This window comes from Cyphomyrmex costatus, unplaced genomic scaffold (genome assembly GCF_001594065.2).
Source record: "Cyphomyrmex costatus isolate MS0001 unplaced genomic scaffold, Ccosl1.0 scaffold219, whole genome shotgun sequence".
NCBI lineage: Eukaryota > Metazoa > Arthropoda > Insecta > Hymenoptera > Formicidae > Cyphomyrmex > Cyphomyrmex costatus.
This window is the reverse complement of record NW_017276246.1, coordinates 1017880-1040725: the sequence shown is the minus strand read 5'-3', so window position 1 is coordinate 1040725 and position 22846 is coordinate 1017880. Positions and strand designations below refer to the sequence as shown.

The window sequence follows — 22846 nt, the reverse complement described above, 5'->3', positions numbered from 1 at the left end:
TTGTTAATAAAAATAATTTATTCTTTATTAATAATAAGTTTATTAAAATAATTTATTGTTAATTTAAATATCTAATTTTTTATAAACTATCATCCTTGTTTCTATGCTTGCAGATTCCGCGAGGTTGAAGATCTCGGTAGAGAGCTATTACGTCGTAACCCGACATTGACGGATGTACGCGAACGTCTAGAAAAGCTAAATGGATTATATCCAACGGTAACAACCAATTGGATAGCAAAAGAAGAATGGCTACGACAGTGTCTAGAATTACAACAATTTAATCGAGAAGCCGATCAGATCGAAGCTACTACCAGTTCTCACGAAGCTTTCCTTGAATTCACGGACTTGGGCGAATCTTTGGATGATGTCGAGGCTCTATTGAAACAACATGAAAAATTCGAGAACACCCTTCACGCGCAAGATGACAGGTTAAAGGCATTTAGTGACACCGCAGACAAATTAATCGCCCAAAATCATTATGACAAAGATCAGTAAGTATTAAAACAATTTGTTACACAAATTGATCGATACGAGTAAAAAAATAATATTATAAATCTTATAAAATATTAAATATTAAATTGAAGTCATTATTACAAAAATGATTTTTAAAATAAAATATATATTTAAAAACTTTTATATCATATATTAGTTACATGAATCTAATTTATCTAGCATTAACGAAAGAAGAAATCAAGTACTAGCTCGTCGTATGGCAGTGAAGGACGCTGCTCAACGTCGAAGAGCAGCCTTAAAAGCATCGGAGCATTATCAACAATTCTCAGCCGAAGTGGATGACTTGCGCGATTGGTTGGGTGACAAAATGAAGACCGCGGCCGATGAAAGCTATCGCGATTTAAATAATCTTGAGCGTAAACTACAAAAGCACGAAGCTTTCGAACGAGAATTACGCGCCAACGAGGGACAGTTAAGAGCAGTTAACAAAGCGGGCAAGGCGCTCATATCAGAAGAAAATTACCGATCAGACGATGTAGGAAAAATTTTGAAAGACTTAAATGATCAATGGGACCAACTAGTAGCGCTGTCGTTGGAAAAAGGTCGTAGATTGCGACAAGCGGCCTCACAACACGGATATAATCGCACTATGGAAGATGCTAGATTGAAACTAGAGGAGATAGAGACTTGTTTGCAAAGTAAGCAAGTGGGTATGGATCTCCGCAGTTGCAAGGAATTATTAAAGAAACATCAAACTCTCGAAAGCGATATGTGTCAATGGGAGCAGAAGGTAGACGATCTGGTGGCCATGGGTCAGGAAATGGCACACGAAGGTCATTTTGATGCGGCAAATATTCTGAAGACCAGTCAAGCGACCCAGAGAAAGTATGTGGGAATTTTTTCTTCAATTATCATTCTTTTTTTTAACTATTGTTCAATGATCAAACTAATTTGTTACCGAGATGATTGATATACACGACGAAATGATACACGAAGTTTATTGTATTTTGTAGATTCCGTAGCCTGAAAGAACCAGCTAAACGACGTCGAGAAGCATTGGAGGAGAGTTTACGCTTCCATAAATTTGGCTTTGAATTGGACGCAGAATTGCAGTGGATCAAGGACCATTTGCCTCAAGCATCCTCGACGACGCTCGGACAGAACCTGCATCAAGCCCAGACTTTGCACAAGAAACATAAGAAGCTAGAGGCGGAAATTGCTGGTCATCAGCCTATGATAGATAAGACTTTAGCTTCTGGACAGACACTCATCGATCAAGCTCATCCGGAGAAGAAAAAGGTAAAGGTTTTCTTTGTCAAATAATAACCTTTTTTTTCGTGAATTCGCACGATGATTGGCTGAGACTGGAGTAAGAACTTGTGATTTTTGCACAGCTGGAGCATCTCAAAGGGTACCGCGTCTACGGAGGTAAGGTAGACACACAAACGCATGGAAAATGTTGTCAGAAATGTTTATTGTTTTTCAATGGTAATTGTTAGCAATCCAGTTAGATTCCACGTAATTAACAAATTATTATTTTAATTACTACTGTTTATAAAATGTTAACTACAGTCCTTGTACTTCTATAGCATAGTTTCTAAAATTATGTAAACTATTAATAATATTGAAAGTAAACTATCTTTATATTATATAATCGACTCTTTATACATGAAACTCTTATTGTAATATGCTGTTAAAAATAAAAGGTATTGTAAAATACCTAATGTATTGTAAAAATTGTACAGCAGTTTATTTTCAGATATCACTTTTTAACAAATATCATATAGATTTGTGTATACACTTTTCGACAAAGAAGTGTACATCTGTGCATAACTTTTTTTATTAAAGAGATTGATAATCGTCTATCGAGAGTCGTTTATATGGATGTTTATTTTTTTTTATAAGAATATACGAAAATTTATATATAAGTATTTCAATATTATAATCTTTTATATTTGTTTATTATTATCTCACTTGTTTTGCAGCTTTTTTCACACTAAAGATGTAAAAATGATTAAAGGAATATCTAACTTATTTTTTAATTTTATTATTAATTTTAATTGCACAATAAGCTTTTTGATTTTATTCTATTGCTTAATAAGTCTCAGGAATCAAGATAGAAGATGTACATATATGTACATGTATGTTATTGCATGCAGACGCAAAACTGATACTTTTGCCACAGCGACAGAACTCTAGGCAGTGTGTCAACCTTATTGATATCAGCGATTAACTATTTAAAGAATCATTAATTCGTATTTGTTTTGCGCGAGTAACATGTTGAAAATTTTATTCATTGAGCTATTAGATGGTAATAAATAATTGGATGCATTAATGATTTTACTAGATTCAAGAACTGTGCGATGTTCTGGATGATGCATGGAGAGACTTACAAGACAAAGCAGGAGAGCGCAGCAGAGCATTGGACTTGTCCTTAAGAGCACAAGAATTCTTTTTTGAAGCTGGCGAAGTCGAAAGCTGGCTTAATGAGAAAAACGATGTGCTGAGTTCTACCGATTATGGCAGGGATCGCGATGCTGCCACGAAATTATTGACAAAACATAAGGTATATTTTTATAATATTTTTACAAAACAAATAATAAAATACTATCAACCAAACAACTCACTTTAATTATAATGCCGTAATTAATCATGTTACTGTACATTCGTGTTTTATAATTTACAGGCTGTTGAGTTGGAATTAGACACATACAATGGCATCGTGACAGAAATGGGACACACTGCATCTACAATGATCAATTCAAAGCATCCCGATAGTAAAGCGATAGCCAACAAGCAACAAGCGATTGTTCAACAAATGCGTGCTTTACAGCGATTGGCTACCGTAAGACAGCAACGTTTAATGGAGAGCATGTATCGCCATGAATATTTCCTAGAGAGCAGAGAATTGGAGCAATGGATTAAAGAACAAGAACAAGCAGCTGCATCGGAGGACTACGGACAAGATTATGAACATCTGCTGCTATTGCAAGCGAAATTCAATGATTTCAAGCATCGAATAGAGGCTGGCTCTGAGAGATTTAATCAGTGTGAAGAATTAGCCAGAAAACTAATCGCGAATGAAAGTCCTTATATCCAGGATATCGAAAAACGCCAGGAACAATTAGGGTAAATCTTTAACATACCTAATTTAATAAGAATCTTTTTGTCATTATTTTTAGTTTATTACTGTTTTATTCATCTTGTAGAATATTAGTATCTCATCACTTGCATGCAGTAAATTAACAAGACAGCATATTAGATATAAATTAATATCATGTAACATGTTTTCTGTAATTTACAAACCTATATATAGTCGTCTATTTTTTCTCGGTGTTGGGTTGGTGTCGGTTACTAACTTTTTTTTCGTATACGCATTTAACATAGATCTGACGAAGACGATCCATTACTTCAAGTACAAAATCAACAGAAGGCAATGAAGTGAGTATATGTTTGGTACTTGAACTAACTCATGTATATACGAAGATAAGCGTTAACTACGATTCATAATTTATCTACTTTTTACGCTTCTAATTTTTCGAAACTTTGCAATCTTCTATTCGAAACCTTCAGTCTTTTCTAGATTTTCCGCTTTCTAAAACTTTGTATTAAAATGTTCGAATTCTAAAATCTTATAATGTAGAAATTATTTTATATTAATTAATTATTAATTAATTAATTGTGCACACTTATCAATATTATAATTATTTATTATATTACAAGTGATAAAGTTATTTGCCTGAATTGTACTCTTTCATTAAAAATGTTTACACAATTTCCAAAAAAGATAATAAAATTTATAATTTTAAGATGCAATTTTTTATTGTAGAGAATCATGGCAACATCTATTGGGCCTCATCCGAAATCGTGAGCAACGATTGCAAGCGGCAGGCGAAATTCATCGATTCCATCGCGATGTGGCGGAAGCGCTATCACGAATACAAGAGAAAGAGGCTGCTTTGCCAGAAGATCTTGGTCGCGATTTAAATTCCGTTTTAGCTTTAATTAGACGACATGAAGGATTCGAGAATGATTTGGTCGCCTTGGAGGCTCAGCTGCAGGTGTTAGTAGAGGATGCGTCTAGATTACAAGTACATTATCCGGGCAACAACGCAGTGCACATTGATCAGCAGCAACAAATCGTTGTTGCTCATTGGGAAGAATTGAAAGAAAGATCCGCTCATCGAAGGGATCAATTGCAGGCTAGCTGCGACTTGCAACGATTCCTCACTCAAGTATTAAATTATACTTTCGTCGGTTATATTTGACGATTTATATTATTTTTAATGGGAGAATCATTTAGGTAAGAGACTTGATGAACTGGGCAGCTGGATTGCGTGCTACAATGTCGACAGAGGAAAAGGTTCGAGACGCGGCCAGCGCGCAAATCTTGAAAGCAGAGCACGAGGCTTTGAAAGGAGAAATTGAAGCACGAGAGGACAGCTTCAGCTCGGTGCTCGATTTAGGCGAAGCTATGGTGCAAACTGGTCACTACGCCGCTATGGTAAAATTATATATCTCAGACATCTTATCTATTATAGCTAATAACATTCGCGCGAGTATCTGTTAATTACATTGATATACTTCTTAGGAGGTCGAGGAAAAATGTAATCAACTGTTGGATGAACGACAGAGATTACACACCGCTTGGCAGCAAAAGAAAGTGCATTTAGATCAATTGATTGATTTGCATTTCTTCCTCCGAGACGCCAAACAGCTTGACACCTTGTCTAGCACTCAGGAAGCTGCACTAAGCGGCGACAACTTCGGAGTCTCAGTCGAAGAAGTTGATGCGCAAATGAAAAAACATAACGAATTTGAAAAGCTGTTGGTCACCCATGAAGAGAAGCTGACTGCGCTGCAAGAGCATGGAAACAAACTTCTGGAGCAGAGTCATTTTGATTCACCGACGATCGCTCAACGACTAAATGAGGTCGTTCAAAGACGCGCAAGAATTCGTGATCTGTGCGATGCGCGAAGGAAAAGGTTGGAAGCCAGCCTGCTGCATGTACAGTTTGTCAGAGATGTTGGTGAAGCCGAATCTTGGATAGGCGAAAAGCAGAAGAAGTTGGAGGCAGAAGCGTCTAAAGGTGAAGTGTCCAGTTTGGAGGACAAAATCAAAAAGTTACAGAAACATCAGGCATTCCAAGCAGAGCTGGCAGCAAATCAAAGTAGAATCGAAGAAATTAGAGGTAAATTAATTGAATAAGTTGTAGTTATGGTTTGATTTAAAGAATTATTTTGTTATTATTTAAAAATAAATAATAAATTTATTTATATTTATAAAATAGCAAAAGGAGAGACTTTGTTAACACGAAAACATCCAGCGAGCGCGGAAATTCGTCAGCAATTAGATCATTTACATACATCCTGGCGAAAATTGTTATTGGAATCTGGAAATCGAGGCAGAGGTTTAGAAGAGGCTCAAGATATTTTGGAATTCAACAATCAGGTGGAGAAGATCGAGGCTTGGATCAGAGATAAAGAAATGATGGTTCAGGCTGGTGATACCGGGAAGGATTATGAGCACTGCTTAAGCCTCCAGAGGAAACTCGATGATGTAGACAGTGATATGCGAGTGGATGATTCTAGAATAAAATCGATCAATGCTTTGGCGGATAAACTTATAAAACAGGTAAAATGTTTAGCATGAAAAAAATAAATATTATATTAAAATATATCATTAAAATATAAATTTTATTATTCAAAAATATTCATGTTTTTATTCATTTTCTCAACAGGGTCGTGATAATGAATCAAAAGCAATTCAACAACGGCGGGATAACTTTAATAATAAGTGGAAAGGTTTACAAGGTGCACTAAGCACGTATCGTGAAATGTTAGCTGGTGCATTAGAAATTCATTTATTTAATCGAGATATTGACGACACAAACCAAAGAGTTATTGAGAAATCAGTGGCCATGAATACGAGTGATACAGGAAAAGATTTACCTGCTGTTGAACAGTTGCAAAGAAAACAAGAGGCTATGGAGCGAGACATGACAGCAATAGAAGGCAAACTGAAGGTAAAGACATCAGTTTCTTGTAAATTTTTTATTTTGGAATTAATAATTGTAAATATTGGGTGTACAAATAAGTTTTAAAGCGTTTTTTGTGTAACGTATAATTTAAACTTAGAATTCAAATATTTTCGCGCTCTTTTGATATGTGGTGGCGTTTCTGGAATTCGCAAGCTGCCCGAAAGATGGCTAAAGGTCATAGATAATAACGGGGATTATTTGATAATTAAGTGTGTTTTGGTTTCTAAATAAATAAATATTAAATTTCATTAAAAACACTTTAAAACTTATTTGTACACTTAATATATTCCCATAACTAGATTCAATAAGATCATAGTAATGAAAATTGAATATAGCTCTCTCTATATTTATGATTATTATTTTCAAAAAGTTATTTAATATAAATAACTAATATATCTTCAATATACTTCGCTCATATATTAATAGAATTTTAATAAATTTCCAGTTTAATATTCAATAAATTACATTTCATACTTTGTTTTAAATGTAATTTTAAGATTTTATATTTTAATTTGCATCGTTTTTATATGTCATTTAGGAACATAAGACAGAGGCGCGAAACTTGTCGCATAAATACCCAGACAAGGCATCCGAAATAAACGGGATATTATCGGAACTTCAATCTAACTGGGATGATCTGCAACGTGTGACTCGACAACGACGGGACGCTTTGAATCAAGCCTATACATTACACAAATTCCAAGCTGATTTGCATGAATTGGATATTTGGGTGGCAGATACTATCAAACGCATGGATGAATCTGAACCACCGACCACCATATCCGAAGCCCAAGCTGTACTAGAACTACATCAAGAAAGGAAGGCAGAGATTGATGGTAGACAAGATATATTTAAAGGCTTAAAGGATCACGGCCATAAACTCCTCTCAATCAATCATGATGTCAAGGATAATCTTGAACATTTGGAAGAACTCAGGCAAACCTTGGGAAATGCTTGGGACAATCGCAGACAAAAATTAACGCAAGCGCATCAACTGCAATTATTCAAAGAACAAGCCGATCAAGCTGACAGTTGGCTGGCGACAAAAGAGGCATTTCTCAACAACGACGATCTTGGTGAATCATTATCGGGCGTCGAGACGCTATTACGGAAACACGAAGAATTCGAAAAGATGTTAGCATCTCAATTAGGACGTATTGAAGAGCTCGAGAAATTCGCAAATGAAATCCTATCGCGTGAACACGCAGATGCAGGTATAATAAAGCAGCGACTCGCTTCGGTTTGTACTAGAAGGGACAAATTGAAAAACAGTGCAACAGCTAGAAGAAAGAAACTTTTGGAGAGTCATCACTTGCACCAGTTTCTCAGGAACATATATGAGGTGGACGGTTGGCTGCATCAGAAGCAACAGGTGGCGGGCGACGAAAATTATAGAGATTCTTCGAATTTGCAGAGCAAGATACAGAAACACGCTGCATTCGAGAGCGAGTTGATGGCAAATAAAGGGAGAGTTGCAGCAGTCGTCAATGAAGGCGAAGCGCTTATCGAAGAAAATCACTACGCTTCGAAGGATATACAAGAACGTTTGGACGAATTAGAGGCAGAATGGCGTCTTCTACAAGAGACTAGCGAGCTAAAGAAGAACCGATTGAATGATGCGTATCAAGCTTTGCTATTCGGCCGCAGTTTGGACGAATTTGAGACATGGATGGACGAAGTGGAAACCCAATTGCAATCAGAGGATCATGGCAAAGATTTATCGAGCGTAGCGAACTTGCTGAAACGCCATACTAATTTGGAGAACGATGTGCTCGGTCACAATGAGGCGTGTGAATCTATCAAAGACACCGCCGCCAGCTTCCAGAAATCAAATCATTTCTTGAGTGATGAAATTCAAAAAAGAGCATTAGTTACGATCAACAGATATCACAGTCTTCAGGAGCCAATGCAGATACGTAGAGATAATTTAGAAGACGCGAAATTACTACATCAATTCGCGAGAGATGTCGAAGACGAATTGCACTGGCTATCGGAGAAGGAACCATTAGCTGCGAGCAACGATCTCGGTAGCTCTTTGACGACTGTACAACGATTACAAAAGAAACACCATGCTTTGGAAGCGGAACTATTATCCAGAGAGCCTGTAGTATCTTCATTGGTTAGCAGAGCGACTGTAATGATTAGAAGTGGACACTTTGCAGCGGATAAGATTGAAAAGTTGACTAAAAAGTTGCAAGAGGAACTATCGCACCTTAGAGATTTAGCAAGTGTCAGAAAGTTGAGATTACTCGACGCTGTAGAATCACAAATGGTAAAAAATAAAATATACTTTTATTAATATATAAGTTTAATTATTCTTATTCTCTTATTAATTTGTAATAATTGTTACATAGAAGTAACATGAATAATTTCAATGATTTTAATGATATAATAATTTAATAGTTTGACGTACATCATTCTCATACACGCGATAAAAAATTAAATTTGTTCTTTATAGTTTTATGCCGAAGCCGCAGAAGCTGAGCAATGGATTAGAGAGAAACATCCACAACTTACTTCATCTGATCATGGCAAGGATGAAGATTCTGTGCAGTCTCTGCTGAAGAAGCTAGAAGGCATTGAGCGTGACTTGTCCGGTTTTGAAAATACGGTCGATAATCTGAAGAAACTTTCTCGTGGTCTAGTCGAACGTCATCATTTTGATAGCAAGAATATCGCGCAAAAACAAGCGGATATTGAATTTAAATTCAAAGAATTGCAAAAATTGAAAGAATATCGACTGCAGAGATTATCGGAAAGCGAAAAGTTTTATAAATTTGTCAGACAAGCGGATGAAGTGATTGAATGGATCGGGGACCAAACAACGGTAAGTTTAGATAATCAAGTAATAATTACATAATTTTATCTTTTTATGCATTAACTAATCTATATCTATAACATACTACAAAATTGATATAATTATTAAATATTATAATTAAAGATCGCCGCATCGGAGGACTATGGATGTGACGTAGAACACGTGGAACTGCTGATTCAGATATTCGACAATTTCTTAGCTGGTTTAACGACTAGCGAAGGACGTGTATCAGCTGTACTTGACGAGGGGCAAAGGTTAATCGAGCAGGACAATCCAGAAAAAGGCAAGATACTTCATAAAATTGACGAAACAAAACAACAATGGGAGGACTTGAAAGAATTAGCGCACGCTCGACAAGACGCGTTGGCGGGTGCCAAACAGGTTCACATGTTTGACAGGACAGCTGATGAAACTATATCCTGGATACAAGAGAAGGAAGCAACTCTCAGCTCGGATGGTTACTGCCAAGATTTGGAGACAATTCAGGCACTGGTAAGGAAGCATCAAGGATTTGAGACTGATCTGGCGGCTGTGAAGGAACAAGTGGAGAGTCTGATGGAAGAAGCATCAAGATTGATTGAGCTATTCCCGGATGCGCGTATACACATCAACGTGAAACATCAGGAGGCGGAAGCGGCCTGGGCCGAATTGTTGGAACAAGCGGCGCAGAGGCGAAGCAAACTAGCTCAAGCGGAACAGTTGCAGACCTATTTAGGCGAGTATAGGGAACTGATATCTTGGATAAACGAGATGGTGGCCAAAGTGACAGCGCCAGAATTAGCACGGGATGTTCCTGGTGCCGAGGCGCTACTTTCCAGGCATAACGAGTACAAATCAGAGATTGACACGCGCGAGGAAACTTTTGAGAAATTCTATCGAATCGGACAGAAGCTAATCGAGCAGGGACATTTTTTGGCAAAAGAGATCGAAGACAAAATATCGGTGTTGCAACAACGTCAGCAGATTCTGAAGGATACATGGCAAAAAAGAAGACGCATTTACGAACAGAATTTGGACACGCAGTTGTTCAAGAGAGATGCTGAAACCTTGGAGAATTGGATAGTCAATAGAGAGCCGATGTTACAAGATGACAAATTGGGAGATAGCATTTCGCAAGTGGAGGAGTTGATAAGAAAGCACGAGGACTTTGAGAAAACTATACAGGCACAGGAGGAGAGATTCAGCGCACTTAGACGGATAACGATGGTGAGTTTATCGTTCAATACGATAAGATAACAAATGTTGATTAGTATCGTTGAAAACTTACAATATAATGTTTAATATCATAAATATTCACATAGCTGGAGGATGCCTTTCAAAAGCAGCAAGAGGCGGAAATGGCCGCGCGCCAAGCGGAGAAAGAGCGTGTCGAACGCGCGAAGATCGAGGAACGGAAACGTAAAGAGGTGCAAAGGATAACCGAAGAGCGGAAACGCGAAGAGGAACGTAGGCGGTTATTAGACAATTCTCATCGCGCGCAACACGACGAAATTAACGGCTCGGTTGACGAACATGAATCTGCGAATATGTGAGTTAAAACTTCACATAAGGCTGGTTATATTCTAAAATATTCTAAATAATAATCTGATGTTTTCATAAATATCATTGGCTTGTTCATCAGGTTATCTCCATTGAAAGGTGCTATCGCTTCCGAAACAACAGAACTTGCGACACCTCAAAAGCCATACGGTCTATCGCATATATTTAGCGAAAAATTAAGACGAGGTATATAATAATTATGTAAAGAACTTAATAATAATTTTATAAGTAAGAATATATTTTTATTACAATCTAAATGTCGAAATATTTGCAGCATATTCGTTTACTTATTCTTACCGTCAGTATAAAAAGATTTTATGATTGATTATGGTACACAAATTTTTTCAGCAACTTCGGATATTAAGAGGGCCGAAAGTATGAAAGTAGATACGAAAAAACCAAAACGAACTCCAAGCTTCACGACCAGACGAAGAACGCAAAGCTTCCGAAAACTGCAACGAATGGAAAACATGGACGCCCTGCGACCAGTCGAAATTCAAGGTCTTCTTGAACGAAAGCATGAGCTTCAAAGTGCTGGCAAAAAAGCAGCCGTTCGATCATGGAAACAGTATTACACTGGTACTTTTATAAAATTAAATAGATGTGAAGTGTTTCCTTATTCATAAACTTACTTATTTTACAATCATTTCAGTATTGTGCGGACAACTGCTATGCTTCTTCAAGGATACAGATGATTTTGCATTAAGCAAAGCAGCCACTGCCCCGATAACAATTTTCAATGCTATATGCGAGAAAGCAGATGATTACACGAAGAAGAAAAACGTATTTCGACTGAAGTGCACGGACGGTTCAGAATTCTTGTTTTTAGCACCAAGTCAGGACGAAATGGAAGACTGGGTTAATAAAATCTCGTTTCATGCAAAATTACCGCCAAGTATGCAGCTCTTAAGCTACGATGAGTCTCAAAAGGTTTGTTCAAATAAAAACATCATATTTTTACAATTTCTATAAATTCACTTTTTAGGAAATATTATTTATTCAATCTTTTAGTTTTTTAACTTTTGATATACTTTATTTCAATATCCTACAGAACTTGAATTATAAAATAAATCTTCCTATTTCTCTCTCTCTCTCAAATTCAGATGCAGCAAGAAGGTTTGCAGAGGCTGCAAGGTTCAAAGCTCGAACACGTGGATGACGGAAATGCGTCGACCGGAAGTAGTCGCGCTTCCACACCGGAAATGGAGCGCAAGAACTCTGTGATCAGGCGCGATCCCACTTCGCCAAATCAACATTCACCCAGCTCGGTACAAATAGAGTTCCTGCAGATGCACCGGCACAATCAACAACGGCGTAACGACGCACAAAATGCTGAAGCGTTCTTGGCGTCACAGAGATCCGAGCAACCACAGACTCAGACGGAATTTCTGCAGATGCATAGGCAACAACAGTTACTCGCGCAGCAGCAACAGCATCAATTGATGCAGCAAGAGCAACTGGCAGCACAACGAGATCAATATCAACAGAATTCCGCAATGCTAGGAACCGATAAACCGCCTATACCGCCGCGGGGCGCTCCTCCACCTATCCCTATACGTTCCAGTTCGGAAAATATGGTGCAATACAGGCGTAATGGTATGTCTTTTTAGACTAAATGTATTTTACGTTGTATTCATATCTTCAATAATTTTTTTAAGCATTCATATATTATTATATAATATGTAATTTTGTATTTTTTAATGTAAAGGTTTGTTTAAATGCTATCATATGCACACAGATATAGAACACCATTTACCACAAGGAAGGCCTAATGTCTATCAACAACGAAGTGCAACGTTAAATCACAATGGTTCTGGCCAGTATTCATCGAATGAGCCACCAGTATGGCATCGACAAAACAGTGTAGATCTTCCTCCGCAACATCAAGGTACGTCATCATTGTAAACAATATAAGTTAAAAGATTCAAAAGGTTTAGGAAGGTGAAGATTCTACTCGATATTCGTCGATATTCGTGAACACTCATCATCATTTTATAGAATTAGCACCTCCATTGCCATCGAGTGCTCCTCCGCCGACTAGAATGGTTCAATGGAATATACCTCATGATTCTGGTCAGTCATTACAAAACATTCACATTCGATGAAAGGAGATCGATGTGAAGATCGCATGCATTCATTCTGCGTTTATACATATAATACTTTTATTTTCATTATCTACACCCACATGTTATCGAACATTTTTCTGCATTTGGCAAATTGCTTGGCAAGGGACGTAAAATGTGCTAAAGCAACATCAATCAATTGTAATATTTACATATGTATATAAACCTTTAACTGAAACACATAATCATATCTATTAAAAGATGAATACTAACAGATTTCTCCGCTATTTGTGTTTATAAACACTCAATAGTATATTGTGCAACGAGGGAGCAAAATAGGCGTTTTCCGACGAGTGCGCGTTTGACGCCCGAGCGAAGCGAAGCGAGGGCTGCAATTCGCACTCGTCGGTAAACACCTGTGCTCCCGCGATGCACATACTATTTTTTCACACTCTGAGCGCAAAATTATACTATTTTTGCTCCATATATTGCGGGAGCAAAATATCACTTTCTCTCCCGAGGGAGCAAAATAGCAATTTCGCTCCCTCTGTACTATTTTTCTCCCTAGGGAGAGAAAGTGCTATTTTGCTCCCGCAATATAGGGAGCAAAATTAGTATTTTGCGCTCAGAGTGTGAAAAAAAATTTTAATTTAATGTCGCATTTTGCCAATACATCTGCACTTTGATTTTCTAACTCTGCAATTTATATGATCAATAATAACAATTGTAAATAGCTATTTATGGTATAATAACAATTATTTTAGCAGAATTTTATAATTAAATGTTGCATCCACACAATTTATGATATCACTTTAACAGAATAAAAATGTTTTAATTGCATTTTTTATCTGTTACAGCATATGGGAATGTACCAAACATTAGACAGGTAAGTTTCTACTTTTCAAAGTTATATTAAATAAATTAAGGTAAATCCTTTTTTTAAGAATTAAAGAGAAAAAAATTATATTTTTTATTTACTCGTACTTTACATATGTATTTTATGAAATTGTAACCACTATTCTTAATTTTTTTTTGTAAATGTATATTTTAGAATATATATATTCAAACTCTCAAATGTATTATATTTATAAGCCCAAACGAGATGATTTATATTTTTTTACAGGGTGTACAGCAACAAAACAATGCTTATACTGGCAGACCGACATCGTTGCCGCCTTATGTCGCTCCACCAGCAGCTCCACAAACGTCTCCAAACATCGCAGTAGTGGACAATAGAAGAGCGTCAGAGAGTGGATCAGAAAGTGAGCAAAGCTCGGGTGGCAAAGATCGGAAAGATTACAAACGAAGTTCCGTATTGAGCAATCTATTCGGTAGACGCAAAAAACCCTCTCAGACGTAACACAATCTCCAGGAGTTTTACGAAGCATTTATATATACCATCTTTACGGTTGTTTCACGATATATCTAAACGTGATACAAAAAAAAATCTTCCTCGTAAAACAAACGACAAAGTTCCTTGATTATTTCACCGGATATTTAAATACGTGGCTACGTTCGTTAAACACATACAGTTTATAGTAATTTATTTATCTTCTTTTGTGAAGTATGATAATAATTTCATTCAATTTGTGCAATTTTAATATTGTATTTCGATATAGCAAATGTATAAATAAATATGCAGCAAATTTTCCAATATTCACGATAGAAATCAATCAATGATTATAATCAAAATATATTCCTCTCTTATGAATAAGTAAAAAATGAAAATTGATATCGAAAAGTCAAAAATATAAATATAAATTTATATTTTATATTAAAAATTATAATTTATATTTTCATCAATAAAATTTCAAATGGACAGAGCTGGGCATATATTTGAAATATTTTTACTTGAAAAAACGATATTTGTAAGACAATTGTATCTTATATTTTGTATTTCAAATACTAAGATTAACATTTATAATCTTATTATTTAAATTATGAAATAGATAAATTTTCAACATTTTAATTTTAAATACAAAATACATAATACTTTTATATATGAAATACAAAATATAAAATACACTTTTATTGCAAAAATTTTTATATAAAAGTATTTTAAATACATGCCCAACCTTGTTCTTAGATCACATCGCTAATTATTTAATTTCTGATTATTTATGGATCTTTGTACCATATACGCAAATGTATCATTTGCTACTTAGCTAAGAATTAAAATTAGACTATCAACTGTCATATTCCTATATTAAATTTTTTTAATTATGGAATATTTTTTGACGTCATTGAGAGATTATTATTGACGTTAGATAATATATTTCACAATTCTTTTATTTTAAAATTAATGCAATAAAAAATATACAATATATAATACTTATTATACAATAATACGTACTACTTATTTTTGTATTTTTTAATATTTTGTGAAAAAAAAATCTTTCAAAAGACCATGACAGTTAAATGATGAAAATTTTCAGTTATTGTATTGAAAAAACTATTTTATATTCAACATTCTGCTTTAATAATAATGAACTTTGTCTCTGACTGTATAATATACTGAATGGTAAATTTTATGTGTTAAAGGTCTATGAGAATATCAGCGAATACAATGACATTTTGTATAATATTAAAAAATTACAATTCCACAAAAGAGAAAGAGATAACTACTACCGGGTTTATTTGAGATGTACCTGACTTTAAGAACGGAGTGTAGAATGATTTTTGTTTTCGGAGATTATCTTTTTCTTTTTTTCTTCTTTCTAAGTAAAAACGTATCAACAGAAATGTTAACTACCAGAAGGATGTAATGTTTAAGTTGTAGATGTCATAATATATGTTGAAAATATTATATATTTGAAAACCCACATGTGGGACCAATGATCTTAATGTATTAGATACCAGAGATAAACATATTTTTGTGATGAGGAAGACGAAATATTATATATTTGCGAGTGTTACACCATTTCTTATAATAATGGTGATATGAAATGTAAAGTGTATTTAATACAATATAATACAAATTGCATACTATGCAGGCGTATTATCGTCGTCCCGTATATAGTTATAGAGAGAATGAGAGAGAGAAAAGGTATATATAAAAAAATATAAAAAATACAAAAAGATCCACATTTATTTACAAAACCTGAACTATATTTATAATGCCTAAAAAAAGCATTATTTTCACGTATAATTGTTTAATTCGTTTAAAAAACGATAATCATTTATATTTATAAAATGAAATTTTCCAAAACTAATAAACATTATACACAAATTGCATAAAATTATACTTACATCATAATTTCATTCAAATTCAATTATTAATTGAGGGGCTGGGCGGAATACAGGCACAATTCGACTAGCGTGCTAGCGTAGCACAAATCGAGCACAAATCAGCACAATGTTTATTTTGCCGATTAAACAAAATGGCGGTGCTGGCAAAGAAAACGTTTTTTTCAATTTAACGCTTTATTTTTTGAATTATGTCATTAATTCTTGCTGCACAATGTAGCACAAATCTAGCTCAATTCAGCAAAAATTTTATTTTATTTTTTTACAAAATTGCGGTGCTCACTTCATGCACATTATGATTCCTCTAATTATTTTGTACATAAAAGTATCAAGGTAGAGATATAAAAAAACCAATAGTTTACGAGATATTTTACACATTCTTTTTTGGTTACATATTGATAACAAATGTTTAATAATTCGTGAACTATATTGACTTTTTGATAATCGTACCTTAATGCTTTTGTAAACAGTATAATGAAATGAATCAATTGGTGTAAAGAAAACACATAGTTTCTTATTTCTAAATTATCCATTTTTGCATACATATTTTTTTATAGCAACGTTGTGTTTTCTTCTTACCAATTGATGGAGGCGATGGAATCCGACGCATGCGCACAACGTTCAAAGTAACCTGAGAAAGAGTGGTTCTGGGACAGGGACTTCTCTCTCATCTAGCCCATGAAGAAGAGTTACTTCATGATCTAGCCATCACTAGCCATATAGTAGTATTACATATATGGTATTTTCATGCATAGCTGACGCTCAACCACAGTATAACCATAGTCTTGATCAACCAATCACAATAAATTATTCTCATATTCGACTGCGATTAGCCAAAAAGAAACCGATTCTCTAAAAAAAGGAATCGATTCAGTAAGAATCGAGATTTCGAAGAATCAGATAATAATCGATTATTTTGAGTCTAAAATAATCGATTTTTCAAGTATCGGAAAAGAATTTCCCATCACTACTAGACGAACGCGAGTCGGTGCCTCGGTGGTCGGTAACTTTAGGAAGTTCCTTGCACAAGCTTGGCCAAGTTTACCTCGTCATCGAGGATCTGGGCCATTTATATTGCAATCTTTTTTGTAATTACAGCTGTTACAAATATATATCTAACAATGTCTAACGATGGTAAGTAACATTTTTAAATATGTTTACATTATTTTATTGCTGTAAGTAATTATAAATTGTACAATGAAAGGTTGTATACATTTTTCTTTTACTAAAATGTATGTTTAGAGACGTAATGTATATATGTGAAATGTATAAATTTTTTGTTTATTAAAAATTTTAGAAGAAGTAATACGTCGACGACTACTCATAGATGGTGATGGAACAGGTGATGATCGTAGAATTAATATGCTATTGAAATCATTTATAAAATGGATTAACAGTTCTGACGTAGACAATACACTGCATGAAAGAATGCTGTCGCAATTAGCACAATGCGAATTTGCACAGAAAAAATCCAGATTAGTTTCAAACATGAGTCGAGAAGAATTAAAAAGCTACGAGAAGCTGTCAAAAGATATCGAAGTACAAATAGAAAAAGCGAAGGAAGATATAGAGAAAACTAAAACAGAACTGCAGGATGCCAAACGTGTGAGAAAAAATAGAATAGAGTATGATGTATTAGCCAAAGTTATTAACGAACAACCAGATCGATTGGAAACACACATCAAGCTTGATACATTGCAACAAGAACTAGGCGCTTTAAAGGTTTGAAAAAATATATATTAACACATACATATATAACTTTTTCTATTTGGAAGTTTAGTACTTCTATAGATACTGAACCATTGAAAAGCACAGGCAATAAGAATAGGGAATAAGGGATTTCAATCTATTAGAAAAATCAGTATCAGAATATAAGAATAATAAATCAGAATATAAGATTTCTAATAGATTGAAATCTGTTATTCTTTGTTCCAATTATCTGTTCCTTTATAAGCATACCAGTATTTTGTAGAGTTCACTGAAATATTTGCAAAAAGATTAGTTATATCTCAATCATTTTTCACATACAGGAAAAATCAGAACAGTTGGAACACAAATTAGAAATGCGTCGTAAGCAATTCCATGTTTTAATATCCTCCATACACTCTTTACAAGGAATGTTAGATGAGGGTAATGAGGAAATAATGGATGTGAGTCTGGAGAATGATGCAGAGAACACAAATATGGAAATATCATGTGACGATTCATAAAGTAAGTATACTTGATATAAATTTTAATGGACGGCAGTCATAAAACATAACATATGATAACAATCGTTGTTTATTGTAATTATATGTCTTCCAAATTTTAATAATATACATATGTATCAAAAAATTTTTAATTTCAATTTACTAGTTTTCGGCACGTGTCTAATAGTTAAAGACAATCTAGTATCACGTTTTATTATTTCTTCTTCTGTAAACTTTTTTGCACACATATGTAAATTTTTTATTGAAGATTCTAATATGCTATCTGCATCTTTTTCTGCTATAGAATGTAAATAATTATGATACAAATCCTTCCGTAGAACTAATAGACTTCTGCGTTCCAGTAGCAAACTAAATTCTAACTTGGGTTGTTGTTGCTGTAGAAGTAATATAAATCATATCAGTACAATTACATAGCATTTTTATGTAGCAATCTTTATTTTATATTGCAGTATCTACCTCTGTCATTTCGAGCCGTTTGTAAAAGTCAAGAACTGTATGAGAACCACAGCTGATAGTAGTTACAACAGGATAAAAAAGTGGACCATCTGAGTGTGCCTAGTGAAGGCATTATATTATTATTCAATATATGCTACTATATTGTGTACATATTTTTGTATTTTTTCTATTGTAATGTAGATAAATATAATTTATATTAGTAACAATTAGAGATGCAAAATTACTGTCAAATTCAATTTTAAAATTATTTACGGTAAAATTACGATAAAATGGCTATTTATTGATAATTTTAGTAAAATTTGTTATTTCTTTTAGTTTTATGCATAAATAGACTGTATTTTCATATACTTATAAATAATTAAATTGAACATTATACAATCATTCAATATTCCTAATAGAAATCGGTTTATCCTATATTTTTACTAAGTATTCTGGCATTTCTGGCAATAGTACAATTACAAGAAGTTTATTTTATTTTTCATACATAATTATATTTTTGTTATTGCTCTAGTAAAAACTGTCTTTGAGAGTCGCTAAAATAGCAAGCAAATAAAATTGTTACCTATAAGTTTATGAAGTATGAAAAAATATATAGTTTAATATACTATACAATACTTACCTATCACACTTTTTGCTTTCAAAATTTTAATAAATTTATTTGTAGTTTCTCTAGTTCTATATACTTTCTTAATTATTATTATAATATGTAGTATCCAAATAAAAATTTTAATTAAATAAAGTGTTTTTAAATTTTTGAACTTAATGACTAAATACTCTTATATCAAATTATTTTATAATTTTTTTTTTAAATTATCATTTTACCAACTTACATAAATTACTGACTAATTTACAGTAAATTACCGAGTAAATTATCATAAAATTAATCATTTTCATCTTTAGTAACAATAGAAGAACTCATAAAATTCAAACAAATTAAATAAAAGACTTTGCACTGACTCCTACAGCTCCATTTTTTTATTTGTTTATAATTTATACCTTATAATAAAGAAAAAATAAGCTGATTTTCATCCTCAACATACCATTATTCCTTGTCCAGATAAATATTCGTTAATTAAAACATGATTAGGCAATACTCCTTTCTCAAAGGCACTCAAAGCTGTCACTTTATCAATATATTTCTCAAGCCACTAAAATGTTAATATAATACATTCATTTAATAACTGCATATAAATAATGCATATAAAGTACTTATATAATAAATACAGAGGCTTTTAGTTTCTTCATCTCTTTCTAAATAAATTCTAATGCCGAGTCGACAATTAGTCGATAGTCTGTAGTTGGTGAATCAGAAGCTAGTCTGAAGAAATCAAGGATTGGTTGAAATTGGTGAATTGGTAAAGTTGGACAGCAGCTAATTTCTAAGACTACTAACTACCAACTCATTGTAGACAATCCGGACTAAGATGTCACATTTCTACCTACATCAGGAATCGTTTCTGCTATCATTCCTTTAGGATGCGGTATACCACCCCAATTCTGCAACCTACGGTGACTTAATTGCGTCCATTTTGGTTGCGGTACACTATTTACGCATTTTATAATTTGCCTCTCTTCTTCCTCAGTAATAAAATTCGGTATGTAACACGCACTGTCAGGTATCTGTGATTTGCAGAATTCATAATAAAATATAACCTCTGAATTAAATATACATGAATTAACTAACGAGAGAAAACCTCTGAAATAACAGTGTTGTGCAACAGGGAACTCTGTTCTTCCGTCATTTTTACAATTTTTCTAAATTGTAAATAATACAGTATTCCATGGAATATAATATCACGGATCGATAAGTGTCGATGAACGATAATGTAAACAACTGCGTGACAGTCGAGGACCGCGTGCACACGTGCGCGTGCGTGCGAGGGAGATTGACGAAACTGACAGAGCTAGCAGAAGTCTCCTCGGTCGTAGAACCGTAGATACGTAGCCGTAAACGTCAAACGTTTATTTTCTTCCGCGGATCACATGACGATGGCAAATTATTAACTCCGTTACGCGGATATATCGAAACGTCGTGTGATACAGAAATCGCTCGTGACAACGTTCCCCGACGTCTACGTTTAACAAGTGCAAATTTTAATAGTAAAAATGGAGCTCGACAATCGCCGAAATACACGTTGCTGCTGTTACTCGAGTGCTGTATACTGATCAATAGTATATTTGCATAAAATCGATTAATGAACCTTAACTGACACACTCTCTGCGGCATGAGTTCGTCAGAAAAATACTTGCCAAGTTACGTGTGCGAGAATAAATTGAACAATAACTGAATGTCAGTGGGGTAAAAGTAAATCAAACTGCATATTAATATTAAATGATAATTTAAAAGTATCTTCAGTTTGATATTAATTAAATGAATTATTTAAGTTGTTTATATACAAAATATATAAAAAAATTATACAAAAGTCTTTTACAACTTAATAATTAAAAAAATAAAGCTAAAAAGACTTTACATTATTAAGTTTATTTTTAACTAGTAAAGTTTCACACAGTAGATTTTTTATAATTATAATACTTTTAGGCAGAATAAAGTGCCTATATACTTATGCAATTAACTGAGTTGTGTTCATGAAGAATCAAATGGCTGATAAAAACATCGAAGTAATCCATCAGGTATAATTAATGATATTTAACATTAATGCAACAACTTTATAATATTATATTTAAAATGACCTGTAATTTTTAATTTGTAAAAACGATTTGCAGTTTCTTTTGGATCATAATTTTGAAAGTACTGCTGAAGCTTTAATTCAAGAAGCTTCAAAAATGGGCTTTCAAACTTTGGGATGTAAATTAGAAGAAGTAACAGATCTCTATGATCAACTAATGCTATACTACAATACTGGAGATTATTCAACGTTTTTCCAAGTAAAAGAATACTTATAATCAACATTGAATATCTACATATACTGTGGTGTATTTCTTTCTTTTTAGTTGTGGAGTAACTTGTTCTCTGATAGTATTAAACAATGTGAAGAATACAAAAAATTAACATTTTATTTGCACGTATACTTTGCTGTACTACCTAAACGTAAATTATATGCTAATCGATATAAAGAATATGGTAAAACAGATAATGGTATATAATATAATATAGTATTGTACATAATTTGATATAATTATATACACATTGTATACGTAACATTGTCAATTCTTGTGGATTAGATCTACCATCAGAATCAGAAACAGGTACACTGAAATCGTCTTCAATAGAGAATGATCTTTTGGAAAAATGCATGGAGGTAATTTGAATTTTTTAAAATGAATTATAGAACAGAAATTATCTTCTGTGCGTATTTAATTTTCTTGAACATTTTCTTATTATTTTTATATATTTGAGTTTAATGTAATAATTTATATTATAAAATATTTAATTATTTTATATAATACTTTTTATACATAAAATACTTTCAATAATTAGTCTAAGAATATTATTAATAACAAACAAAACAATACCATTGAAATTGAAAAACAAGGGCAGCATGAAGCAATTACAAGATTATTTGGACGGAGATGGCAAAGAATTAGAATTTGATATGGAATTACAACCGTTTTATGCACTACCATTTATTGAAGATCCATATACAAATACTTGTTTCTCCAAAGTGTTAGAACAACATTGGGCTGATGAACTATCAAAAAATATAAATTCATTTATCACACGTCACAAAGAAGTAAGCAAACTTAAACTGTTATATATATACGCGCGCGCGCGATATAATACGAAAAATATTGTATAAAAATTATAAATATTAAATTTGGTAGGATTTGAGCAATTTAGACAGTATAAACTCTAATAAAACGCAATTGCAGAATATAGTACAGGTTCATGCCGGCAACAAAGCAATAGCTGTGGAATCTGATGTCGCACAAAATAATAAGACTATAAAAAATAATGTACCGATTGTGCCAAATGATAGGGATCTGCCTGTATTTCTAGATCACGTCGATGAGGAACGATACAATTTTTCCAATAAAACAAATTTAAAATCAAAGTAAAAT

The 22846-nt window shown here is 33.6% G+C and overlaps 3 protein-coding genes across 3 annotated transcripts in view; 2 read left to right on the top strand and 1 right to left on the bottom strand.

Moving 5' to 3' along the window:
- kst (spectrin beta chain, non-erythrocytic 5 kst) overlaps positions 1–14436 on the top strand; it is a 36405-nt gene extending 21969 nt beyond the window's left edge. The window contains exons 7-28 of the mRNA XM_018539704.1: positions 114–491; positions 673–1338; positions 1467–1752; positions 2801–3019; positions 3140–3582; positions 4283–4688; positions 4757–4957; positions 5045–5645; positions 5745–6088; positions 6195–6479; positions 7033–8766; positions 8953–9321; positions 9436–10518; positions 10614–10840; positions 10934–11037; positions 11200–11430; positions 11504–11781; positions 11955–12447; positions 12590–12739; positions 12850–12924; positions 13772–13800; positions 14038–14436. Coding sequence (XP_018395206.1) covers positions 114–491; positions 673–1338; positions 1467–1752; positions 2801–3019; positions 3140–3582; positions 4283–4688; positions 4757–4957; positions 5045–5645; positions 5745–6088; positions 6195–6479; positions 7033–8766; positions 8953–9321; positions 9436–10518; positions 10614–10840; positions 10934–11037; positions 11200–11430; positions 11504–11781; positions 11955–12447; positions 12590–12739; positions 12850–12924; positions 13772–13800; positions 14038–14274 — 8839 coding nt within the window. The 3' untranslated portion in view covers positions 14275–14436. The remainder of the gene's footprint in view (positions 1–113; positions 492–672; positions 1339–1466; positions 1753–2800; positions 3020–3139; positions 3583–4282; positions 4689–4756; positions 4958–5044; positions 5646–5744; positions 6089–6194; positions 6480–7032; positions 8767–8952; positions 9322–9435; positions 10519–10613; positions 10841–10933; positions 11038–11199; positions 11431–11503; positions 11782–11954; positions 12448–12589; positions 12740–12849; positions 12925–13771; positions 13801–14037) is intronic.
- Positions 14437–17481: 3045 nt separating this feature from the next.
- The window catches only part of LOC108773710 (THO complex 7), an 11065-nt gene continuing 5700 nt past the window's right edge, over positions 17482–22846 (top strand). Inside the window, exons 1-5 of the mRNA XM_018539615.1 lie at positions 17482–17882; positions 18191–18367; positions 21419–21457; positions 21551–21712; positions 22610–22839. Of these exons, the coding sequence (XP_018395117.1) occupies positions 17523–17882; positions 18191–18367; positions 21419–21457; positions 21551–21712; positions 22610–22839 (968 nt within the window). The 5' untranslated portion in view covers positions 17482–17522. The remainder of the gene's footprint in view (positions 17883–18190; positions 18368–21418; positions 21458–21550; positions 21713–22609; positions 22840–22846) is intronic.
- LOC108773728 (alpha-ketoglutarate-dependent dioxygenase alkB homolog 6) lies at positions 18487–20668 on the bottom strand. The gene is made up of 5 exons (XM_018539639.1): positions 20521–20668; positions 20270–20446; positions 19867–19974; positions 18827–18925; positions 18487–18744 (listed from the first exon to the last, which is right to left on the bottom strand). Exons 1-5 carry the CDS (start codon positions 20566–20568, stop codon positions 18487–18489), a joined length of 690 nt encoding a protein of 229 aa, XP_018395141.1. The 5' UTR covers positions 20569–20668.